This window comes from Gossypium raimondii, chromosome 13 (genome assembly GCF_025698545.1).
Source record: "Gossypium raimondii isolate GPD5lz chromosome 13, ASM2569854v1, whole genome shotgun sequence".
NCBI classification, from domain to species: Eukaryota; Viridiplantae; Streptophyta; class Magnoliopsida; order Malvales; family Malvaceae; genus Gossypium; species Gossypium raimondii.
Genome location: NC_068577.1, coordinates 53,453,964 through 53,478,695, shown reverse-complemented (window position 1 = coordinate 53,478,695; position 24,732 = coordinate 53,453,964). Strand labels below are relative to the sequence as shown.

The window sequence follows — 24,732 nt, the reverse complement described above, 5'->3', positions numbered from 1 at the left end:
CATCTGTGCCCTAAAACTCTCTGGGTTGTAAAGCTTCTCTGTCCAAATTGTACAAATCAGAGTTGGTTTCACACTCGGAACCACTATCGACCCTTTGACAGATAGTTGAATAAGTTCTTCTGTTATGAGGGAAATCTCATCCCTCTTCTCTCTACCGTCACTACCACTTTCCCCCATCCCAAGTCGCAGCAGTTACTGCCTTCTCTATGACTCTCGGCAAAGCAATCTTGGTAAGTATCATTTCTCAAACCTAAAACATATAAATAACTTAAATATAAAATCATCTCATTCAATATGATGTGTATTAAATTAAACTTAAATTATTAAATATGAAATAATCATTTTAAAAAAAATAGAAAAGCCGAAATAATTAAAACAAAATTGGCTAGAATTTAAAATAATTCAAATTTAAAATTTACCTAAATAATTAAAAAATAACTTGAATATCAAAACTCGAATTAACCCAACTTAAATTAACCATATTTAAAACAGCACAAGTGACTGTTGCAATTACATCAAAATTATATAAATTTAACTTCTATTAGGTTGTTAATATTTTCTTCAAATAAAATTACAAATCAAAAAAGATTTTTTTCCCCAAAATTTCCTTGAAAAATTCCCGACCCACTCTCTTCACATCCCCCGCCAAACAAGCCTCTCACCACCACTCTGTCCCAGCCTCGTCTTCTCTCCCTCCCATTTTGCCCCAGTCCCTCCGCCTCCTCCGCCGCCTCCAGTCCCTGACCCAACCCTTCTCTTACCTTCAAGTTTCCGGCAACCTAGCCAAAGACCAGAAAATTAAACAAGGTAATTATCGAAACCCTAAACTTAATTTGAAGATTGATTTCAACTCCGAGTCATTCGATTTTGAGGTATGGCTCGGTTTGTGTTCTCTGGTCTCTGCCTCTGCATCTGCATCACTCTGCTATATTTGATTTTTTTGTTTTTGTTTTTTTTTTTTGTTTTCAATCCTACTCCTCGTTACTCTGTCTCATCATATTCTCTCCCTGTTTACTTTGGTGAGAAGAACTTTTTTTTAAAGGTATCGATTTTGCGACGCCGCTATTTCCCGTTACTCTGCTATTGGTGGCCGTGATCCGCCGCTATTGACGTGAAATTTGTTCACACCGGTATTGAGGTCTTTAGCTGTGTGGGACGGCGAAATAGCGGCCGGGAACCGTTTGCTAACAAATGTATGCTGGGTGCTGTCCTAAGATTGGCTCTTTCCGAAGATAATTGATTCTATTTGGTCCCTTATGAGGATGAATTTAATGCTCATGCTCAGAGCCTGAAACTCTCAATTAAACTTGCAATTTTGCCTTTTATTCCTTAAACAACATTATATGACCTAATCTCATTTTTGTGCCCACAGCAGGGTCGGTCAATGATAAAATGAGCCGACCAACAACCCGTAGTAAAAATAAAAGACACAGACAGGTGGAGAATGATGATACAACTACTGAAATATTAAGGTACTAAGCTATTTTTTATTTAAGACTCAGTAATATTTTACTTGTTCTTTTTCCTCACGGGGGGTGCTGGGGAAGCCACTAAGCTTTATATTGGTGTTCTTTTTGAATCTTTCTTCCCCTTGTGCAGGAAAATTCACCTGACAGGTGAAATAACTGATGATGATGTAAATCAGCTGTACATGATCACAAAACCGGTTTGTCAAGGCTGTCGTGTGAATACTAAGGACAACCCGAATTGTTTTTGTGGGTTGATTCCACCTCCTAATGGCAGTCGGAAAGCTGGCTTATGGCAGAAAATGTCGGATATTATTCAAGCTCTTGGTCCAGATCCATGTAAAGATCTCCGTGCTTCTGCTTACTCACCTGCAGGTCTTACGAATCTGGGTGCAACATGCTATGCTAACAGCATTTTACAGTGCTTGTACATGAACAAATCATTTCGACAAGGTGTTTTCTCTGTTGAACCTGATGTTTTGAACCGACACCCTGTCTTAGATCAACTTGCACGACTTTTTGCGCAGTTGCATGCTAGTAAAATGGCTTTCATTGACTCTGCCCCGTTTATAAAAACACTCGAGTTAGATAATGGAGTTCAACAGGATAGCCATGAATTCCTGACCTTACTTTTTTCTTTGCTTGAGCGTTGTCTAAGTGATTCTCAAGTTTCCAAAGCAAGGACAATTGTTCAAGATCTCTTTCGAGGAAGTGTATCTCATGTTACAACGTAAGATCAATTTCATCAATGCTAGTTTTCAAATTATGATTTTCTATTTTCTATCTGGCATTATTGCTATATTTCTTCTTTTACTTGGTTTGATATGTTTTGGAGACTTATAAGATGCTCATATATGATTCAATCCTTGATGCCTGCCTCTAGTATAACTAAATAACGAATGGTGATTGACTTTTAGGAAATGAGCGAGAGAAAAAGAACTAATTAACTTAAAAGGGAAGAAAACTGAGAGATAAAGAAAACCCACTCTTCAATATCAAGGGAAAAATTTTAGTGCACTCTGGAAGCTTTCAAGAGATATCATTATGCCATTTAATACTACCACTTGCTTACATTTGTTCATTAGTGGATTATTTCTCCACGAATGCTCTTTTTTGTTGCCTTATTTCAAATAATTCCTTCAATGTCAGCTTGCTTTTAGTCTAGGTTTCTGTCATGCTTGAGCTAGCATTAGTTTAAATGAGAGGTGTATGAATCAACAGCCTTTGTCAATCATCTACTAGTACAAACCTCCAGTATTATAGCAGCTGCCTCTTGTAAACTTTTCAATCATCTACTAGTTGCAACCACTTTTCGTTGTGAGGTTATTTGTTAGTGTCTTGGTAGTTTTGCTGTAGCAATTTGTATTGAGGTTTGCATTTTACCCTATTCAACCACTTATTTTCTCACACCTTTGAATATATATAAAGGGTCTTCCTGCCTATGGAATTTGATACCGCAAGCTTGTGACTGATCTTATGGATGCAACAAGTTCAAGTTAGAAGAATGTATTTTATTTTAGATTTATGTATTATCCTTCATGTATAGGTGCTCAAGATGTGGCAAAGATTCTGAAGCTTCTTCAAAGATGGAAGATTTTTATGAGCTTGAGTTAAATGTCAAGGGCCTCAAAACTCTTGAGGAGAGTTTAACTGATTACCTGAGTGTGGAAGAGTTGCATGGCGATAACCAATATTTTTGTGAGTCATGTAACATAAGAGTTGATGCCTCTCGCAGTATCAAGTTGCGGACACTCCCTGATGTGCTTAATTTTCAGCTGAAGCGCTATGATTTCCTTCAAAAGGTAATTGATGGTGTATTGGGTATCATTTTGCTTTTTGCTTTAATATCTTACAATTAAATGATTAGCAGATCCTTTTTCCTCTCTATTATGACCTTTGATGTGATGCATAAGTAATTCATTTGTGTTGTTTGTGGTAGAAGCTCTTGTCAAAAGCATGCTTCATCAAACAGTCATAACACTTTTAATATTTTCTGTGCTTCAATGTGTCAGTAGACTACTTCAAAGAAGAAGATTACTTCTGTGTTCTCTTTTCCTGGAAAGCTAGATATGCGGGGGAGGTTGTCAAAGCCTTCTCAAGTGGAATTAATATATGACTTGTCGGCAGTTCTTATACACAAAGGAACTGCTGCAAACAGTGGCCACTATATAGCTCATATTAAGGATGAGAATACAGGGCAGTGGTGGGAGTTTGATGACGAGCATGTCTCAAACTTGGGTCATCATCCATTTGGAGAAGGCTCTTCAACTTCCAATTCTAAATCTAATCGATCAGATGCAGTTGTTCATTCGTCTTGCACAGGAGGGGATGGCACTGCCAACGGAAATCATTTGGATCCCATTCAGCTGCAACATGAAGAATCTAGTGTTGGGAGTCATATAGAGATGTTTTCATCTACTGATGCCTACATGCTAATGTACAATCTTAGTTCTAAGAAGAATGGTGCCAGCACCATGGAAATAGAAGGGGATGCAGTTTTCTTACATGATGGAATTTCACTTCCATCTCATCTTTGTGAGGAGATAACAAACTTGAATTCATCATATGTTGATGCTTGTGAACAATACAAATTGAAGAAGAAAAGAGAACTAGATCACATAACAGAAAGGAGACAGGAAGTGAGATCAGTGCTATCTGAAGCTCCTGTTCATTCAGTTGAAGAACCGTTCTATTGGATTTCCACAGACTGGCTTCGCCAATGGGCTGATAATATTTCTCCACCGTAAGTATAGTGCTACATTTTATTTGAATCCTTCCTTTTTTATTTGCTCATGCATTTATGGATGTTAAATAGTTGTCCTCTAAGGTGTGGACTTCTGCTTGTTAGTAATCTTGCTTAAGCTTGTATTTTTTTTTCCAAATTTAGTTCCCTTTATGGATTTTTAAAATTTTCCATGGCAACTGTTGCGAGGTTTACTCTTAGAGCTGATGGTTTGATGTCCTGCAGTGTTTTAGATAATACATCTATCCAATGTTCCCATGGAAAAATACCACTTTCCAAAGCTGGCTCTGTGAAGCGATTGTCAGCTGGAGCCTGGACGAAGTTCTCTAAGGTAGCTTCATTTTAATCATATGACTTTTATTGCATGAACTCTGTCCACTGTTATTTGCTTTTCACGTTTAATTACACTTAGATACCTTTCTTGTCTGTCTTTTTTTAATCTTTAGCGCTTGGTTAAATTTTAATGAAATGGATGACTTTTATTGCTGCATGAGTGTACTTGCTTTTCTAGGTTTGAATTCTGTTTTGCATATTTGCTTTTTTGTCAAAATGTAAAAATGATTATTGTTATGTTAATGTTTTTGTACATATGTAATATTTTGCTTTTCCATTTTGATATCTTGTTTTCCCCTATTGTGTGATGTCAAATACCTCTGGGTTCATTTTGATGGTGCTTGTGCAAAGCAGTACAATGGGGGCTCAACATTTGCCAAAGGTGATCACTGCCTGGACTGCCTTATCGATGTGGCACATACAGTTGTATGTGCAGACAGCTATAGGGATCGAAGAAAATTGATGAAAGAGATTGCAGAAGATGTACTTTTAGCCAAGTGCGAAGATGGAGCCTACTATGTATCAAAGGCATGGTATGACTACAGCTGTTTCTATTTTATTTCTGCTTTAAATAGTCTCACTAATTTGATTACCTTTCCTGGCTGCGGTAGATTATTATAGGTAAGGGTCCTTTTCTTCTTCTAATAACTGTTGTAGGAAACGCATACCTTCTAGCCTTTTGGTTTCACTGCCCTGTGTTGCTATGTTCTGAGTTTATAGTGACACTGAACATTTTCTACTTGTAGGTTACAGCAGTGGGTGAAAAGAAAAAACCTTGATGCACCTTGTGAAGCTGATGCTGGACCAACAATGTCAATTAGGTGCCCTCATGGGCACCTGATGCCAGAGCAAGCTGCTGGTGCTAAGCGATTGCTGGTTCCTGAGAAGCTATGGCTCTTCTTTTATGAGGATGCAATTACAGTAAAACCTGATGATTCTTCAGGTTGTTCAACTTTTCCTTCCGACTCTGAAGAGTGTCCTGAGTGCAGCAATACACTTTCAGAAGTTGCATGCTTGGAGGATTCTAGAAGGTAATCTGAACTAAGTTCTCATTCGTAGTTTGTTGCTATCTGTCAATATGCTTTCATGGTTGATTGAATTTGATTGTTCATGCTACAGAGAAATGAAGCTTAAACAGCGTCAAAACCATGAAAAGTTAGCCACGGGCAAGAGTATCCCGCTGTCTTCAAATTGCAAGTACTACTTGCTGCCTTCTTCTTGGCTTTCAAAATGGAGGAGCTATGTCACTGCAAGCAGCAAACATACGTCATTCATGGAACCTGAAATTCTTGATGGCGTCATTAATTTGCTTAAATGCGAAAAGGTCACTTGCAACTTTTCTAATAGTTCTTTTTAATAGTCTAGTGCCATTGCGGACGATTATTTTCCCTACCTAGGATTGGTGCTTGTTTACCATTGCAGTTTGAGGTTCTTCACACCCCATTAATTTTTATACAACCCTGAATATATTAGGATTATTCCCTACCTATGATTGATGCTTGTTGGTTTGGTTTGGTGGGGAAGTGACCAGCCTTTTTCTATGTGCATTTTGGTGCTTTCTGTCATTTGGTAATGATGTTTTTCGGCAGCAGTTAAAGAATTTAGAAATAATGAACTTATGAATGGGCCAACAACCACCTTATGGTTGAAATTGACTTTCATACTTACAATGAGGAATATGCTGTTGGAAGTAAAATTTTATCTGTAGATTATCGGGGCCTATTTTGCTTTCAGTTTGTGATCTTTTTCGTTTCTTTTCCAATTATTATTATTCACGAGGATATTGGTTCTAACAGCCTTCCACCTTTCTTTTCTCCAGCATTCACGCCTTCTGGAGAGGCCACCTAAAGTGGCCTACAAACGTGGATCCTTTTTCCAGAAGGGTTCTACTGTAAGTATATGAGTGTTTATACATATTCATTTTGTTGAATATGCAGATGGTGATACCTACTAGTGCTGTTTTTTATTTTTGAACTTTTTGGCAATATCCAAATTGTTTCTTCATCTAGAATATTAGTTCAAAATTTAAAGTCTCATCTTTGGATTTTAGACAGATAGGTTGACCATTATCACTGAGAACGATTGGAAATGCTTTTGTGAAGAATGGGGTGGTACTGAGGAGAATGGCATATCTGCTATAATTGAGCTTTGTAGCTCTAATGATTTGGCTGAATGCTGTGGGGGCATGCCAATGTGTGAGCAGCCGCTTGATCTTCAAAATGAAGTAAATAATGAGAATGAGTCAAGGCAACCAGTGATTAGGACCTGCCCAGAGGTAATATTGTAATTTTATTCCTGTTACGTGTTTTGAAAATTTCTTCTGGTTATGTGATCTATGTAACGGAGCTTATTTTGATTTAGGATTTATGAACGTTGGCTTCTTTTTTGTGAGTTAAAACTTGGTGATAATTTAGCTAATATTATAGTTGTTACAAAAGAAAAAGAAACTTCTGTGCTCTTATCTAGGTGGTTATAAGTGTTGGTTGTTCGTGTTGTTAACTTTCCATAATGAAATGTGATGTGCACATCCTGAGGTATGCAGGACTTTTTTTGCATGGAAATAAGATGAGAATTTGAAGAACTAGAAAAACAATTGGAAGAAGATAGAGAATGCTATATATTTTTTAATTTTTATTTTTCTTCAAATAAACAGGTGTGTTTTATGCATTCAATTCAAGCAGAGGTAATTGGAAATATGATTAGTGGAAGAAGGAAATATATGCTATTTGATTTATCCAATTCTAAAAGGTTCCTCATAATTTTAAGGGCAAGAATGCTTTATTGTTCATAGGTTTTCAAACATTCTGAGATATCTAAGAAGTTATGAAACTTGAACAATGTAATACTGGCTAGAGTGGGATTGTAACATTCTGCTGTGGTTGTTAGGAGTTCTGAGGGCTTGCCAACCTCATTTAAATGAATGTAAGTAATGCTTTCAGAATTTACTTTGTAGGATTGCCTCACTTGTTCATAGAAAATTGTTGCATATGTTAGACGCACATGTGAAGAAGGCAAGTATGACATGCTGGTCCTGGTTGGCCAGGGAATTTCATAGAAAGGAATGTGGTACATAGTGCTTAAAGTGTTTTTTTTTTTTTTTAAATAATTTTTACTTGCATCGAATCTGGGAAATGATTTATGTCAAAATTTTTGCCCAAAACATGGTTGGATTTTTTTCCAGCAGTACTCTTGTATTTGAAAGTTTGGTCTACTTATGTTGATATTTTCCAGGTATGTGAGGAGTGCATTGGAGAAAGAGAAAGCTGCGAGTTGATGCAAAAGCTTAACTATGCTGATGAAGATATTTATGTTTATCTTGTACGTGGAAAAGAAGCTCCAAAGTCAATCTTACAAGCATCTGAGTCCTCTGAGCCTGATCGACGAACCTCCAAGCGTTCTCGGAGGACAAACAATGGAAATTTAGTAAATTTAAGAGTTTCTGCAACTACCTCAATATATCAGTTGAAAATGATGATATGGGAATCACTTGGGGTACGCATTGTTGAATTTTGTGGAATTTAACAATATATTTGTTTCCTTAGAAATTTTGTGCTTGTTTTATGTGCTTTTTCTTAACTAAGTAGGTATCTTTACATTGCAGAACTATGAACATATAAACCCCTTTCTCTGTCTAGAACATGTGTTCTCATGTTTCAGACTACTTTAACTGCACTGGCAATCTTGTCTCTGCCTACATGCCATTTTTTTTCCCTACAAATTCCTTGTTTAATGCATTACCATTTTGTGGACCTTAACCTTTTGGTGACGTATTGTTGTTGAGTTTAATGAAATCTTACTTATTAATATTATATGAACCATTTATATTGTTGCACTGGTTTTAACAGTCTTGTCACTTTCATTACAATATTTTATTTACTTATATGATATTAGTAGGTTAAATTGCAAAGCACCATTACTTTCCTGAAATTGCTCAATCGTTCCGTTTTAGCTTCGTGGAATTATTTTTGGAGAATAGCTTCATGGAATTTAAAATCACTTATGTGGACCAATTTTGATCAAACATGTGAAAATAAAGTTTCTGCTGGAGTTGGTTATATATGATTTGGCTGGACATTGCCCGCTAATTTGGGGTTAATGTCAACCTTTGATTGAAAGTGTGGCAGTAGACAATTTCTTGATATTATTTAATTTTAGAAGGTTTGCTTGATTGTCTACTTGAAATTGAGATATTGCTATCTTCAATTTATTGCCTTTAGATGCATTTGTAATTAGCATTTGTTGTTACTACAGGAAATATGTTTTCTTTCAGTAGCAGCCTCATTGACAATCACTATATGTAGGTTGTTAAGGAAAACCAAATACTGCACAAAGGATCGCGAGTAATTGATCAGGAAACTGCTACTCTTGCTGACATGAATATATTTCCTGGAGATAGGCTTTGGGTGAAAGATTCTGAAATCCATGAAGATAGAGATATCGCTGGTAACATTTCTTTTTTCTTTTTCCTTTTCTAACTAATCCACTTAATATAATTACAGTATTTCATTGGTTGTGGATATATTAGTAATTTTAACTTCACATGCCTTTTGAATAAAGAAGTATTGTTATTATATATACTCATTGATAATTTCCCTGAATGAGTTTGTTGTCATGAGTCAAATGAGACCAACTTATGAATGGAAAAATACATAAAACAAATCCATTAAACAAGTAACATATTTTCATAAGGTTATATTAGTATTTAATTTTTAAAATGAGCTTTAATTATTATCTATTAACCCACTTCTTTTTTACCTTTTCTAAATAACTATATGTGAAATTATTTCAGTTATTTCTACTGCGTTTTTCTCCTTTCTAAGAGTTCACTTTCTTTTATATATACATTTTGCTCAAAAAGCTATATGGGTACTTTCATTCTAAGCTTTATCACCCAAGTATTTCAATAATGAAATTGCCATTGTTTGCTGATCCCTTTGTGGTGCACAGATGAGCTTTCTGACCAGAAAATGAATGTTGAAAATATTGAAGAAGGATTTCGGGGAACATTATTGACGGCAAATATTTCATCTCAAGTTGTTTAGATGAAGTGTGCTTTATGTTTTTTGCCTACAAGATCTAAATTTTTGTAGATATTGATGGTGGAAGAAGGAATCGTGGAATGTTTTGATTTGCATGTTAGTAGGTAAGTTGCTCTCTATATTTATATTTTTTATATGCATCTCTTCTAGCCTCCTCATCATTTTGATGCAATACTTAAGCTTATCAAAAAGCTCTAGTGCAATCCCATGGTATGTGCAGGATGAAGCTTCTATGATTGCTTATACAGACATGAATATATACGTTTGAACATGCATGATGACATCAGCAGTAATTAGTCTTTTGTATATCCAAGAATACCATTCATTTGGTGTCTGCGTTTGTTTGGCTGTTTTATCCTAGTAGCATTGTCATTTGGGGATTCTAATTTTGGTTTAACTTTGTAACTTGTCTGTCCCTGGTTTGGTCATTGGTGCAAGAAATCAATGATTGGTAAAAACGTTGTATTTGTGCTAGCAGATAGTAGGAAATGTTGCTGCTCGGAGGAATTATATTACGTGATGTGATGTCTCATCCCCAGCCCAGTTTTGTGCCTTGTAATCCAGAAAACCTTAGGACCTAGACAACCATGGCAGTGTGGTGACCGCGGAAACAGTGATAGAAGAAAGCAAGAAAGTTGGAACTTTTATTATTATATAAACTAAGTAGAGATGGATATATATGAATTGTGAGTTTGATTGGAGCAATATTTCCTTTGCGTGAACTGGATTGGGCTGGAGTGAGATGTAAGGTTATGGATGGTTTTAAGTGGTGATGGTGGTAAGACTTATTTTGCTTGTACAAATATGAGTTCACTGTAATATGCTATGAATTGAAGGTATCGACATTCATATGATGGATGGATGCTAATTGCTTATTAGTAAATCAGTGTGATGGATGGATGCCTATTCTATGGTACTGGTATTTGGTAAATACTTCGAAGGAAATTTTATCCTGCCATTACATCAGCTTGTTTCTGTTTTCTCAATGTTTTTTAAACCAGATCGATGATCAATTTGATCATATCATTGGTTTGTTGATTCAATTGGTCCGAGTAGAAAGTTGAAAAAAAATAAAACTCAATTTTACCGTTTGTACTAGTTTTTGATTTAATTTGTTCAAAGTCAATTTTGGTATTACGTTTTTATTACCCTTAGATGACTGAAAAAGAATTATGGACAAATTATTTAGTTGAAGTTTATGATTATAGATTAAGAGGAATGATTGTCTATATTTATGGTGTGTTACTAGAGTGAAGAAGATATATGTAGTTAAGAAGTGTAGCAGCAAATTGAAAGTGAAATTTATTGTTTGTTCAAACGTAAGAGTGAAATTAAAAGTGTAGCAGCAATTTACTTCATTTCCTTTTTGGAGAAACATAAAAAATATAACAGATGAACCAGAATCATAATGAAGACTTGTTGCAAGGAAGTAACTTCAACTATGTACATATATGTTAAGCAATTTGGATGTAGAATGAAGATAAGTACACCATAGTAGTCCTAGGCATCGGCTCATTTGCTTTAATTTGTCTAATCCTTATGAACACTATCTTCTGTAGGTCTTGAAAGCTATCTGCTATAGGGAGTCGCAGTCGCCTTGTATAAATGTCTTCTGAGCTAAGAGATCATCTACTTCTGACAGGAAGGATGTAGGAGCCCCATATTGAGATTAATTATGGAGGTTAAGTCTGAGCCTCGGATGAGGGGGGAATATAGACACTGGGAAAGGAATCATGGGAGTCCGCCCCAAGATTGGAATGAAGGAAAGACTGGTGAATCAGGCAACCCCTCTACCTTGAATTCATAACTTGCATGATCGATTGCATCTTGTGACGCATCAAGATCCGATAGGCGAGGGAACAAGGCATGCCTACCAACAGATCATCAACTGTTAATCAAAGCAGCAAAAAGTTGATTTCAAAGGACTAAAGTAGTAAATCAAAGAAGCGAAAGTCGCTTCCAATACTGCAAAACCATGGTTTAAAATTGAATGCTAGTACTGGATGGTGTCTTCTTGAGAAATAAGGCCAATCCACAAATTTCATCACATTGTGGAGTCCGGTTACACAATAAAAACATCAAATCACTATTCAATTATTGAACCTCAAAAGCAAAGGAAGCAAAACCTTGCAACACTTCAATGCTTATTAGAAATATGCACACCTTTAGGAGATCAAATAATGAATCTAAAATCCTTGGAAGAACAAAATGTCACTTAGAGTTCCATTATTCAATTTACAAGAAGAAGAAGAACAACAAAAAAAGTATCAGAGAACAGATAATAACCATCAAAGTTTCAGCTTAATTGAAATTGTTCTTCAAGCCATTAGAATGTTCAGAGTCCCATAATAGAAAATATTAATGGTTGCTAGTAAAAGTACATACCTACACCAATGACCACTCTTGCTTTAAAGGACTAAAAACCAAGTCCGACCCAACAAATGAATGAGCATAAAATTATTATTATCTTCTTCCATCAAGCTTGGCCTGCAAGTAGGACCGATAAGAACGGTTTTTAAAAACCCCTAGATGCCGACCATTCTGTTTCTTTCCCTTGTTTATAAATTGAAAATACAACCTCAAATCCAGAAATCCAGGAACAAAAAATCAAAATTTTATTCATCAGTACTATTACTAAAATTTATAGCATTGATAATAAGACAAAATGAGAATAAGGAGGAATGTTGTTGACAGCCTGTAAGTGAAACTCTGGAAGAGAATCCAGTTCCCCAAGAAGGCCGCCAAGACCTGATTTAGGTGAGCCTACTACCATTCACACATAAGATATAGCTTTTGGATGTGAATGGCTAACTAGCCACCAGGAATAAGAAATAACAGAAGCAATGTCTACTTGGTTGAACTTGAGGGTGATTTGAAAGGTAATCACCAAAATAACAGAAACCTGGACTCATTTTTGTCCTACCACCTCTTTCTCCCTGAGCTCTTGTTTCTTTCTGCTTCCATATATAAAACGGGTCGGTGAAGGAGAAAAAGGCAGAAGGCGGAGAGTTTTCGTAGGGTTTCCTAGTTTTTCTACTACCTTTGTATGTAATTATGATGTGTGAATAATTAGGTTCTGTGTAATAATGGGCCTTACATAAAAAGCCTAATGAAGATCTCCAACAAGTCTCACTGAACTTCTGTAATCCCTTGTCACCAAAACCCAAAATGCACACTTACTCCTAGTATTTAGTAGGGGTGTGTGTTTAGTTTTGAAAAAAACAAAAAAAAAAAAAAATTGAAAGGCAAAAAACTAAAATGATGGAAGTAGAAAAAATTAAGAAATGAAAAAAAATTACTTTTTATTTTCATCTATTGTTTAGTAGAGTAAAAAATTTTAAAAATAAAACATTTATAAATTTCATAATTTTGAACTAAGCTATTCATTTTTCTCATTTTCTCTTTTTGTTTTTTCAATTTAAAATAATTATTTTTATACATTATGATTACCTCTCATTTTTTCTCTGCTTCAATTTTTTTACTTTTCTGCTCCCTCCTCCCACCACCCTAACAAGATAAACTTGAGTACAGAAAAACACTAAATTCGAATTTTTTTAAAGTCAATCTGATTTGAAGATAAAAAAGAAATTGAATTTAAAACGGCCAAAATCCAAACTTGAAATAATTTGAGATTGAATAAATTAAATTAAAATTTTAAATTTGAAAAACACTAGCCCAGAAATTAAATCAGTAAAAACTCAAACCCAAATTATGTATATTATACCTTAACTTTATGATTATTAAATATGTATGATAAGGTATTAGATCAAATATTAAATGATGAAATTGCCAAATATAAATTAGATCTTAATAAAATAGATGATTCTCCACTAATCCATGAAAATAGAACCATGCCAACCAATAGTTTTCTTTTGCATCGCATATTTCGGTTGGTGCTAGAGGTCCTTTTTTTTTTCTAAAAAAAAGAATGCTAAAAATGATGCAAGTAGAAAAAATGAGAAAATATTGCTCTTTATTTTCATCTTGAAAATTAAGAAAAAAAAAAGAAAAATTTATAATTTTGAACTAACTTATACATTTTTCTCATTTTTCCAATTTGAAAAAAATTAATTTTTATAGATTAGAATGAGAAATAATTGGTTCCATTTTTTCTCCTCATTTTCTACTCCTCCCTCCCATCCCTCCACTCACTTTTCTTTTGCAGCCCATAATTCGGTTAGTGCTAGTAAAAATAATCTTAAAATACTAGATAAAAAATATTTTTTTAAAAAGAAATTAAAGAACCAAACCAATCTAAACCAGTCATTCGGTTTGGTTCGATTATCTTTTCCATTCAGTTTCAGTTATGTTTTCAAAAACATAATACGTACAGCATGGAGTTATTACAAAGCTGATGATAATAAACAAAATTTAGAGCTGCACTTCCTGAGCATAATAAACTAAAAAAAGGGATAGAATTAGGAAGGCAGGATTACATTTTAGAAGACGAAGAGGAGAAATCTATGGGTGTCAATGTATCATTAGACCGCACAAAGCTTTTACGTCTATTTCCATGGCAAAAACACAATCTTACAGATAAAGGGAGTTGGCGAACATGATGCCTCGACGTAGGCTTTCACTTGCTGCGGCGAACTTACTCTCCAAATTGACTTCTCCAACAGCTTGAGCGGCAGCGCAGAGCTGGGTGCAATAAATACAACTTTTAACACAATTCCTTTCTAATTAGAATAAATCAAAGCAGAGGAAAGCCATATTGACATGACCATCCACCAGAGACATTCCTATATTAACATTCAAGCAAGAGAGAAACATTCTCATTGTAAGTTATAATTGTATCCTAGAGACAGTGACATAACAATCCGACATATGGTTTGACACAAACACAACACGAGCCCTGGGCATGAAACATGTTTTTCAAAGCAGGTTCCACCATACAATTAATAAATTTATTCAAAGTTAGAAGACATGGCTCGATAGAAAATGCTTAAACAATGAGGGACTTGTAAGTTATAACCCCTCCCTTTTAAACTTGCAATCTTGACTCCAGATAATTCAAAGTTAAAATTCATGCAAATAAAAATGAATGGCAACAAAATAATTATTGAAGACAAGGAAATGTTTGGTGGAATGTGCAGCAAGGGACAAGTAAATCAAGGTGGAAAGATTGGTGGATGGAGAGAAAGGAGGTGGAGATAAGATGGGTTGCAGGTGAGGTGAGGGAAGATTGGAAGAAACAGCAACTTGGAAGCTTAGTTGATGAGTTTTCAAATACGAGAACGGCTAAGTATCAATTTCAGGGTTTTCTTCTTTTGATTACCATTATATTACCTACATTTCCAATTTATATTGGTTGACACTATTATAGCATAACTGGTAGAAAAGGTTAAGCAGGTCATAAACGGGCCGCACAGGTTGACTTCTCTAAGACAATTTTGAGTCAAAATGGGCCGACAAGATTATAGTATTAACACAATTATACAAACCCTCTCCTACCAATCATGACAAAATTGCTAGACTTATAGCCATATCAGCTGAATGTTGGGAAACAGTCCTAATAGCCAAAAATGGAAAATTAAAGCAGAAAAGCATCCGTATCACAAAAATATGGGAAGGAGAAGGAGCAAAATAGTAGGATTTCTGTGATCAACTTACCTGGTTCAGAAACTCATCAAGCCTTCTAGCACTCCTAATAATGCTACCCTCAAATATATCAGTCATCTGTATTACCTCTGCAAAAGTTGCACCCTGAGGAAAACAATCAAAACATGAGTAAAACTAACAATCAATTAATAAAGAAATTGAAAAAGGAAACAACATGCCCAACCAGAGCAGGCACCTAGACATCTGAATAAAACTTACTAATGACGGAACAAAAAATCTGTTAAAAATACTTTAGAGAAAGAGTTCATATGCAATCAGATAAATAATAGTGGAAATTGATTTCCAAATACTATAAATTTAAACTGGAACCAGATGCAAATATTGAACGGACAGCGACCTTTTCCAAGCAGAGGCACTAACCTTCGACCAACAATAAATCACATCCATCAAAAATGGTCTTACAGTTGATTCTACATACTCGTCGATGTTTACATCCAATTTGCATTCATGTTGTATCTGCAACCAGTAAGAGATGCTTCTAATTATTTTATTTGTGGTAAGAGAATAACTATATGAACAAGAGAAATTGACAGATGAAGAACCTCTGCTATTTTTCTTGCACTTTCTTGGAGTTGCTGTAATGGTTTGGCAATCTCTGTCCTCAACTGTATTTGTTCACTTGATTTATCTACTGGAATGAAACAACTTGCAAGGGCTGCTACTTGGTGATGATCAAGATCACTGAATGTACCTGACAAAAAAATTGTTAGAACCATGAACACAATAGAAAACTCAAAATACCAAGCGCAATGATTCACCAAATCAGCTCTAAGGTTGAACTTTTGCACGCAGCAAAATGACAAGCCATGAAATCATACTGTTTTTAAACTTCAAACTCCCCTTACTGATCTGTAAGTTAATTTGAATAATTGATGATTCAACAAAGAAACGGGTGTAGTGCAAGTGTTATTTAACCTCCTACAACATGAAAAAGATCATAAATTTATATGGGTTACAGTTATTTGGGCTTACCAGTACATACTAGAAAACAGCACTCAATATGCTTAATATCAAATTTTGTCATATTTAAGTAATTTCCTCAGTAGTGTAGATTTTTTATTCACTCTTTTGAGTGAGGTTCTTTCTTACATTTTAATTAGCTAAGGTGAATATCCATAGATATTTCCGCAAAGAAAAATATTCCCCCCATCCTATTCTTTTAACTGATTTGAAATATACACAACGTCCAACTGTCCAAGAATCATCATGTTGTAAATCAGCAATCAATTGCTCATAAATTCTAGTAGTAAGCAAAGATCCTGCTTTTATCTGTTTAAATAATAGGCAAAAAAAACTAGGCACAATCCGAAAGGGAAAGATAAACAACATTAACTGCTGGAGTTAACATAGATAAGATAAATGAATGGATTTCATTAACTTTTGTTTCTAAAAAAAATCTAATCTAGACCTTTTTTTTTGTATTACTAACAGAATTATAATAATTTAACTTGTATTCTGTTTGTAAAAAGAATATGATGATACTAAGCCATTATAAGAATCCTTTTAATACTAACATGTATAAAATTCTAGCATCACTAGATCAACCAATCCAGCCTGGAAAGGAAAATATTAAATACCTATTGATAGGACAAGGTCATATGTACAACAAATTGGATAAGACAACAGCAGTTCAAACTCACCATTAAACATCAGTTCTGTCACAAGCAGTTCATCTCCAGTGTCTATCAAGCAGGCTGCCCGTCCCTTCAACTGAACAACACCATCAGCATCAATATGGCCTAACTTCTTCAGGACCCTTGAACGGTTCTTAAGTTCATCACGGAATTTTTGAAGCTGCAAGAGGAAAAGGAAACTTTAATTATTATACTTTCATTAATTAATATTTGCTAACAGATTATTTCTTGATTTAATTATTATACTTCCATTAATTAACTAATACTTTTCATTTCTTCTTATTTGCAATTAAAGTTTTCAAGTTTATCAATTAACCATTTACTTATTATTGATTCTTTCATGTGAAAAGATCATTTTGGTTAAATCTTATGTCTACTAAGATTTATCAATTTAGCAAAGCATTGAAACAAATTGAAAAAAGTTAGATAAGTAGGAAGGAGTTTAGGTTTTGACATTTCTGCTTGAAGCCAAATCTAATACAAGCATCATCCAATTTTCAAGGTCATGTCACATCCACATACATAAGTGAAATGCAGTACCTGGGAATCACGCATTTTTGACTTGAGCTGTTGAATCTCATGATTCACCTCTGCCTTCCTCTGAAAAGATCTAATTTGATGCTCATCTTGAGACTACAACGCACAAAGTAGTGTAAGTATAATGCTTAATAGATTGCTTCCAACAACTACACGTTAGTATCTTGAGATTACAACACACAAAGTAGTGTAATTATAATGCTAGTGCATTCTCTAACAAAAACAATAGAATGGAAAGCCAAACTTGAAGTAATATGGAAAACCTTGTGGAGTGGATGAGCAAACAACTTCTTTTCATGTTCCTCAATTTGTTTCACTAACTCAACAATTTCTTGATCTTCAATTTTCATGTCCTGCAAATCAATATAAATCAACAATAACTTCTTATTCGTACCCAAGGTTCTCTCACCACAACTTAATTTAGAATTTAAAGCATGTTGTTGATATGTGCTTCTACTACTCCTCAATATGTTCATAGGAAAACAGAATAAAGAGCATAATTTTAAGCAATAAAAGTACAACAAAGAGTGAAAATGTGAAGTGGATACAGAACCCAGTAGAAATTCTTGTTAAGGGACAGCTACCACAGATAATGCAACCATGGAAGGAGATGCTTTGTTATTTTCATATTTGTAATAATTTGAACTAGATATTTCGTACTCTATTTCATGAATATGGGCTAAGCCTATTTGTCATGTACAAGTGGTGTTGTAGCTTTCCCTGATCCGTGTACCCCTAGGGGAATTTTGGAAATTTTCCTTTTTAGATGGAATCAGTCTTAGGGCTCACCTGGCGTTCCGAACGAATTGCATTTCTCTTAATTACCAAATCTGCTAACATAACACAAAACTAGAAACAATATTTCCATAAAAATCACAATTGAGGTAAATTTGATCTAAATCAAAAAAGCAGCAAAGAGCCTGCAGCTGCGATTGCTTTCAATCACAATGCCAAAGATCTTATTTTGAGTTTAAATAAATTATTAGGGCTTCAGTTTCACTGTGTTCTTAGCTAGTTGTCTTATTCCTGAATCTTAAGTGCAAACATGATCCTCCAAAGGTAGGTTAATACTTATTTAATCTCTTCCTATTGCTAGACTTCGTAGAGTTGATCTTTAATTAAGATTTTAATTATCTAGAGTTCTTGGATAATTTCTGATTGACTGAGTGGAAGATGAGACCATGAAACAGAAAAAGAGCACGAGTTCCAATGTCCAGCTATCAATACCAATTAACAAATGAACCAAAAGGAAAAAGTTTTCAGCATTCTCTCCTGGTTTCACTAGGAAAAATATCTAACTATATCTGGATATTATGAATAGTTACCGTAACAGGATTAAGTTTTGGAAGGCCTTGTGGAAATCGAGTCCCTAGCTCCTGCACTGCAAGTAATAAACTCTGCCTGGCTTCAGGTGGCCGAAGATCAGCTGGTATGGACACTTTAATTTTACTCAGAGCAGAAATAAGAGGCAACTGGACAGGAACCTAAAGCATGTGAAAATTGAAGATTAGATACTTCAAAGGACCATGCTGAAGTTTAATTTTTGAAACTTTGCAGTGTCAACTTACCACATGCATTTCACCCTTCTCCCCCAGACAGGGAGGGCATGGTTTTGGTCGTACACCATTCTCACTAGAACCGGGCGAACAATGAAGTAATGTATCCACAATATAACCACCACCACGTGCAGGCAATGCACCTAATCCTGCAGGGGTCCTTTTAACAACATTAACTACCACTCCCCAGCCCCAGTCTGTACTGCCTTCTCTTACTTTGATCTGCAATAAGCAATGTTTGAATCCAAGTGTCAAAATCTACTAATAAGTACAAACCCAACAGTATATCTCCAAGTTATGTGCAACATGTATCCAACACTTAATAGTAGGACAAATTATTCAAGTTATGATATTTAAGCATGAATTCTAGTATTTAAACAACCTAGACAACACTGAGACAGGAAAAACTCAAGTGGCAAGCAAGACGTATATGTGTGTATATATGCACACACTATTTGGAATAAAACAATCATCCAGAAAGCACACAGCTATTTATCTAGTTACTGAAATACAATTTTCTATCCAAAGAACTCTGCAACATGTAAAAAACCTATTTGTGTGTGGTAAATAAGATTTAAATGAAGGGATGTAGATTTTGAAATTAGAATAAATTGTGTGCTAAAGCATGTGCAAATATAACCTTCATGATTATTTCCAATTCAAGGATTTGTTGACCCCCATTTATAGAAGAATTTGAAATGCCTATAGGTATTTGCGAATTTACAATGCATCTTTTTATAACTTTAAAATATATAGGACTTTAATCTTCACTAAATTGTGCATACTGTAGGAAATTCATTCTCGCATTTTATATAGCAAATTAACTCCAAATCCAGTGTCTCAAATTCATCTTTAACATAAGCAACCTAATTCATGGATGGCATTTAAATAAAATTCATTTTGACTTTTTTATGTGACAACAACTTGGTATATTTGCTGTATAAGAAATCAGACAAAAGATCAGAAATGAATATGTGCATGGACCAATGGAAATAATAAGGACAAGCTGCTTTTGCTTTGCAGCCATACCTAAATGGGACGGACAAACAAATGGTACAAGTTTTCAACTTAACCCATCTCTAACAGGAGTTGCATGATGACCTTAAATACATAGGAATCCATTTCAAATGAAAAATAAAAAGTTTGACTGAAATGTTTGCTAAATGGAGAGTTTTCATATGGATACTTATAGCAGAAAAGTATACTTTAAGGAACTTACAAATGATAAATAACACATAAACTTATCTGTTGTACAACATATTCAAAAACTAATGAGCAAACAGTGATAATAATCAACACCAAGTACAATGAGCACATACCAGCCGTCCAGGATCGAGATAATAAAGTACTCTTTCAGGCCTAGTGATTTCTGACATCAACTTCTTCTCTAACTGGGCTAATTCAAGTTTTAGTTTATGATATTCAGCTACCTCAGCCTGCAGATATACATAAATCTTTATACTGACTCAAAAAATTGTCAAAACACATTACAGAAGGAAGGTGATTACCTCTCCAGAAGCATCTAGCAAGTCAGCTTCCTGCTCCAGCTTTGAAACTTTCTTCCCTATATCAGGTAAGGCCTGAAACAGACAAATGTCCACAAGTTATTCCGTGCACCCTATGCTTGTGCAAAAGAGGACAAAAACTCAGCAGAGACCTTCTCATACTGAAACTGGTGGAATGAGTTCCTTATCACGTGCTCAGCAGTCATCTGCCCTTCCGCACGGCTCATTAAATTCAAAATTGAATAGTAGCTGAGTCTGAAAGTACTGACTAAAGGAGCCGGTTTACCCAAAACCATGTCCTTGAGTGTATTCATCTCCATCTGTAAGAAGAGGCAATGTAAATTTGTATGCTTCTTTAAAAACATACATCAAGAATATCCAATATATGCTAGCCAAGGTTCTACTCCAGAAAGGAAGTACTCTAATTATAAATGTACAATGAAAAAGGCAGTACAAAACATGAAATCCTGGAAGGTTCTACTCAAAAAGATGGCACCTCAATAAATATAAATTTACAGTGAAAAAGGCAGTACATAAACTTGTTGGCTTCTTTAAAAACACTCTACAAGGGTATCCACTGTTCAGCCAGCCAAGATTCTAATCTAAAATTAAAGTACTTCAACAAATATGAATTTACAGTGAAAAAGGCTATATACAACATGAAACCCTGGAAGACCAAAACTAAATAGTAATTTATTGGAAGGCTTGCTAAAATTGGTGAAACAATGATGAATAGTTGCGGACTTCAAATGCACATAAAGACAATTGATAAAATTACCTGCTCATCAACCATAATAATACAAATACCACGTTCATCTTTGCCACGGCGCCCTGCCCTTCCACTCATCTACAGAGTTTAGAACAAAGCAGATGACCATCAATGTTTTGGAAATTGTCTCAATTGATTAAAAGTAAGGTAACAGAATATTCACTCACCTGGATATACTCACCAGATCCTATATACCGATGGCTATCACCATCCCACTTCTTAACGGAAGTGAATACAACAGTTTTTGCTGGCATATTTAAACCCATTGCAAACTGTAATAAACAAAATTTATCATGGAAGATACTCAAAATTAATATTAGAGCTATAAATAAACATGAACAGTAAAATAAAGCGCATGTCATGAAAGAAGGTTGGTTGGGTTCCTTGTGATGATCTTACAGTTTCTGTGGCAAAAAGTGCCTTTATAAGGCCTTCCTGGAAAAGAAGCTCCACCAATTCTTTGATAACAGGAAGAAGACCAGAATGGTGTACAGCAATGCCTCTCATAAGCAGTGGTAACATTAACTCAATGGCAGGCAAACATCTATCTTCTTCATTCAAGCACAGTACTGCATTGCGAAAAACTTGTTCTACATCATCCTTCTCCTCTTTCGTATTAAAGTCAAGCTTAGACATAGACATTGCATGATATTCGCACTCTCTTCTACTGAAGCTAAAAACAATGACTGGGTGAAATTTCCGTTCCATAATCATCTGAAATTCCAAAACAGTACAAGCAACTATTAAGTAATAATGTACAAAATATTATAACAGCAGTAGCTGGCATAGATGACCAAAAGTTTATTAACCAGGTCTAATCATTTAACATTATCTCTGCTCAGACACACTAGATAAACTGTCTACCACTCCTGTTACCAACTCTATTTCCTTTTTACCATGATCAAATGAAAGAATGAATAGGAAAGACTACAATCCAAAGCATGCAAGGTAAATATTGAAATATCAGACTTTGCCACAAATAAAATTAATTGCATATTAGCAGCAGGATCATCAAAATCAAAGATTTAAGAATGCCATCAAGAGATTTGCACTGCTGAGTTTTTTTTTTTTTTTGACATTTCTCAGCACATTATTACCCCCATAACATGGTCTTCCCTACGGTTCAGAATATGGCAAGGCATTCTTCTATTTGAAAAATGGCCCACAACTTCCACCATAAAGATCCTCAATGATTAGTAACATAGATAAAAAAAAAGGTGATATATTTAATTCAAAATGTTCAACCTATAAGCAGTTCTTGAAAACCAAACATTCTCTTTACTATTTCCGTTATCCTCCCATTCTCTATCCACTAATACTTGCAGGATACAAATTGGAGACTACGGAAACCATTTTTTCCTTAGCTAAAACTGATGCAATCATCGTTTTTTTTCCTTCTTATCATAAATTAGTTATTGAAATCATCTGACAGGTTACATCTTTGCACCAAATAAATGGAGCATACACCAAGAAAGACAAGGTCAACATCCATAAGCAAATTAATGAGAAACTAATGAACACCACAAATAAACGAATGCTCTACCCTGAAACTAATCCCATTCAAAATGCTATGTTTTGTAAGAAAATACATGAAGACAACAAGACCAGCTCCCTATAGTGCATTACCACCTGCTAAGATAAAATTACATCAACACAAGAAGCCTTCCCACTAAAACATTTTGGGCATTCAAATGGGAACATCATATAACATTTTAACAAAAGAAAGAAGCCCTTCGTAATTGGAAGTTATGCTTCAGAAGGAAGAGAAATAGTTGACTATGTCAACTTTAAATACTCGAGAAAAGAAAAAGTTGCATGCCAATTCAGAAGATTCTAACCATGCAGGTTCTGCTCATAACAAAAATTCCTCCTCCATTTGAACTACATACAATTCTTGAACTGATTGTGTTATTAATATAAACTACTTAGAGATAAAAGTTTTCAGATATTCCTCCCTACTAGAAAAAGTGACTCAAAGGATTAGACATCTAGCGATGCATGATAAAGAAGAGGAAACAAAGAAAGCATATTTTGAACAATAATAATAAGCATCTTAATAAAGCAATCAAGAGCAGCATTATGAAGTAGAAGCAACACCTTCACGATTTTGTATATGTCAGAACCCCCTGAACCACCCCCACCTTTGGTAGCTCTCCCACCACTCTTCCCTTCTTTATTCTTGCTCCAATCACCGGGTCTCTGCTTTACAAATGAGTCCTGGAGCTTCATAAAATTGTCCTCCCTAAATTGCTCATTCTCATCAACCACAAGGTACAATCCACTCCCACCCATGGGGAAAACATAATGCTGCAAAGGAGTTGGCCGGAAATCCGTGTACACCACATGGCAAGGCTGTTTGTGTAAATGACAAATCCACTCTGCAAATTCAGTGGCATTGGACATGGTTGCTGAAAGGAAAACCATTTTTATTGCTGGTGGCAAAAATATTATACTCTCTTCCCAAACAACTCCTCTTTCCCTATCTTTCATATAATGAATTTCATCAAAAATAACCCATGCAACCTCCTTCAAAACCTCTGAGCCCCTGTAAAGCATCCCTCTAAGAATTTCTGTTGTCATGACGAGACAACTGGCATTAGGAGACAAGGTAACATCACCAGTCATCAGCCCCACATCGTTGAACTCTTGATGCAGCTCCCTGTACTTCTGGTTACTCAAAGCTTTCAACGGTGAAGTATATATGACCCTTTGCTTATCTCTAAAGGCCATAGCAATGGCATACTCAGCAACCGCAGTTTTACCTGCAGAAGTATGTGCTGAAACCAAAACTGACTCGTTCCTTTCTAGGCACGCTACAGAAACTTGCTGAAAAGGATCAAGCTCAAACTGATAAGTTTTAGCCATTTCCCCATTGTAGGCAGGATTCGAGAGTGTGCCATGAATGGATTCGTCTTTAGTTGAAACGTACCCGCTTGGAACTGCGACCTCATGCACACATGTCCGTGCTAGTGTTCTCCGTTTGGGGGCAGATTCTTGCTTAGGGGTCTCAGTGACATCTGACTTTTCAGGTGACTTTCGCTTCCCTGGTGCAGCTGGTTCTTCTTCCATTCTAAGGGTTTGCTGAACCAGGGACTCAAATAGCGGTGGCGTAGCGGTGTGGTGGCCGCTATTTCGCGGCTAAATGTATAAAATAATGTTCAAGTTAAGTTTAGGGTTTCAAATTACCTTAATTAATTTCCTGTCTGTCGGAAACTCGAAGGCAAGAGAGGGCTTGGGTCAGGGAGAAAGACGAGGCTTGTTTGGCGGCGGGTATCTCAGGAAGAGAATTTGAGTGTGGGTAGGGAATTAAAATTTCGAAGGAAATTTGAAAACAAAACCATTTTCTTATATAATTTTATTCACATGAAACATTATGATTTAAAAAATTAATTGACATAATAATATAATTATTATTCAAATAGTTATTATTTTATATTAAAAATTGACGCAATATTTCTATTTTGTATTTTTATTATAAAATAAAGTATTAAAACACCCTAAAAATAAAATAAAAATCAAATACCTTAT

The 24,732-nt window shown here is 35.2% G+C and overlaps 2 protein-coding genes and 1 long non-coding RNA gene across 4 annotated transcripts; 1 reads left to right on the top strand and 2 right to left on the bottom strand.

The window, feature by feature from the left end:
* The first annotated feature begins 578 nt into the window (after window positions 1–578).
* LOC105782108 (ubiquitin carboxyl-terminal hydrolase 26) lies at window positions 579–10,497 on the top strand. The gene is made up of 15 exons (XM_012606611.2): window positions 579–807; window positions 1,373–1,472; window positions 1,600–2,196; window positions 3,013–3,268; window positions 3,482–4,209; window positions 4,435–4,540; window positions 4,897–5,075; window positions 5,289–5,573; window positions 5,662–5,866; window positions 6,362–6,433; window positions 6,593–6,817; window positions 7,774–8,034; window positions 8,844–8,985; window positions 9,490–9,685; window positions 10,060–10,497. Exons 2-14 carry the CDS (start codon window positions 1,393–1,395, stop codon window positions 9,582–9,584), a joined length of 3,231 nt encoding a protein of 1,076 aa, XP_012462065.1. The 5' UTR covers window positions 579–807; window positions 1,373–1,392; the 3' UTR covers window positions 9,585–9,685; window positions 10,060–10,497.
* A 410-nt stretch (window positions 10,498–10,907) lies between these two features.
* On the bottom strand, window positions 10,908–12,955 carry LOC128036073 (uncharacterized). Of its 2 annotated transcripts, none has more exons than XR_008192930.1 (2): window positions 11,967–12,955; window positions 10,908–11,469 (listed from the first exon to the last, which is right to left on the bottom strand). It is a non-coding gene; the product is annotated as an uncharacterized LOC128036073 (long non-coding RNA). The 2 variants fall into 2 exon arrangements; XR_008192929.1 differs by having other exon boundaries at window positions 10,908–11,451.
* A 981-nt stretch (window positions 12,956–13,936) lies between these two features.
* On the bottom strand, window positions 13,937–24,529 carry LOC105782109 (DExH-box ATP-dependent RNA helicase DExH10). Its single transcript, XM_012606613.2, has 16 exons — window positions 23,302–24,529; window positions 21,604–21,918; window positions 21,372–21,476; window positions 21,214–21,282; window positions 20,588–20,755; window positions 20,439–20,510; window positions 20,250–20,366; window positions 18,943–19,152; window positions 18,700–18,858; window positions 17,638–17,727; window positions 17,378–17,470; window positions 16,844–16,997; window positions 15,746–15,894; window positions 15,564–15,659; window positions 15,195–15,287; window positions 13,937–14,222 (listed from the first exon to the last, which is right to left on the bottom strand). The coding sequence occupies exons 1-16, from the start codon at window positions 24,271–24,273 to the stop codon at window positions 14,112–14,114; spliced, it is 2,973 nt and encodes a 990-aa protein (XP_012462067.1). The 5' UTR covers window positions 24,274–24,529; the 3' UTR covers window positions 13,937–14,111.
* Between the last annotated feature and the right edge of the window lie 203 nt (window positions 24,530–24,732).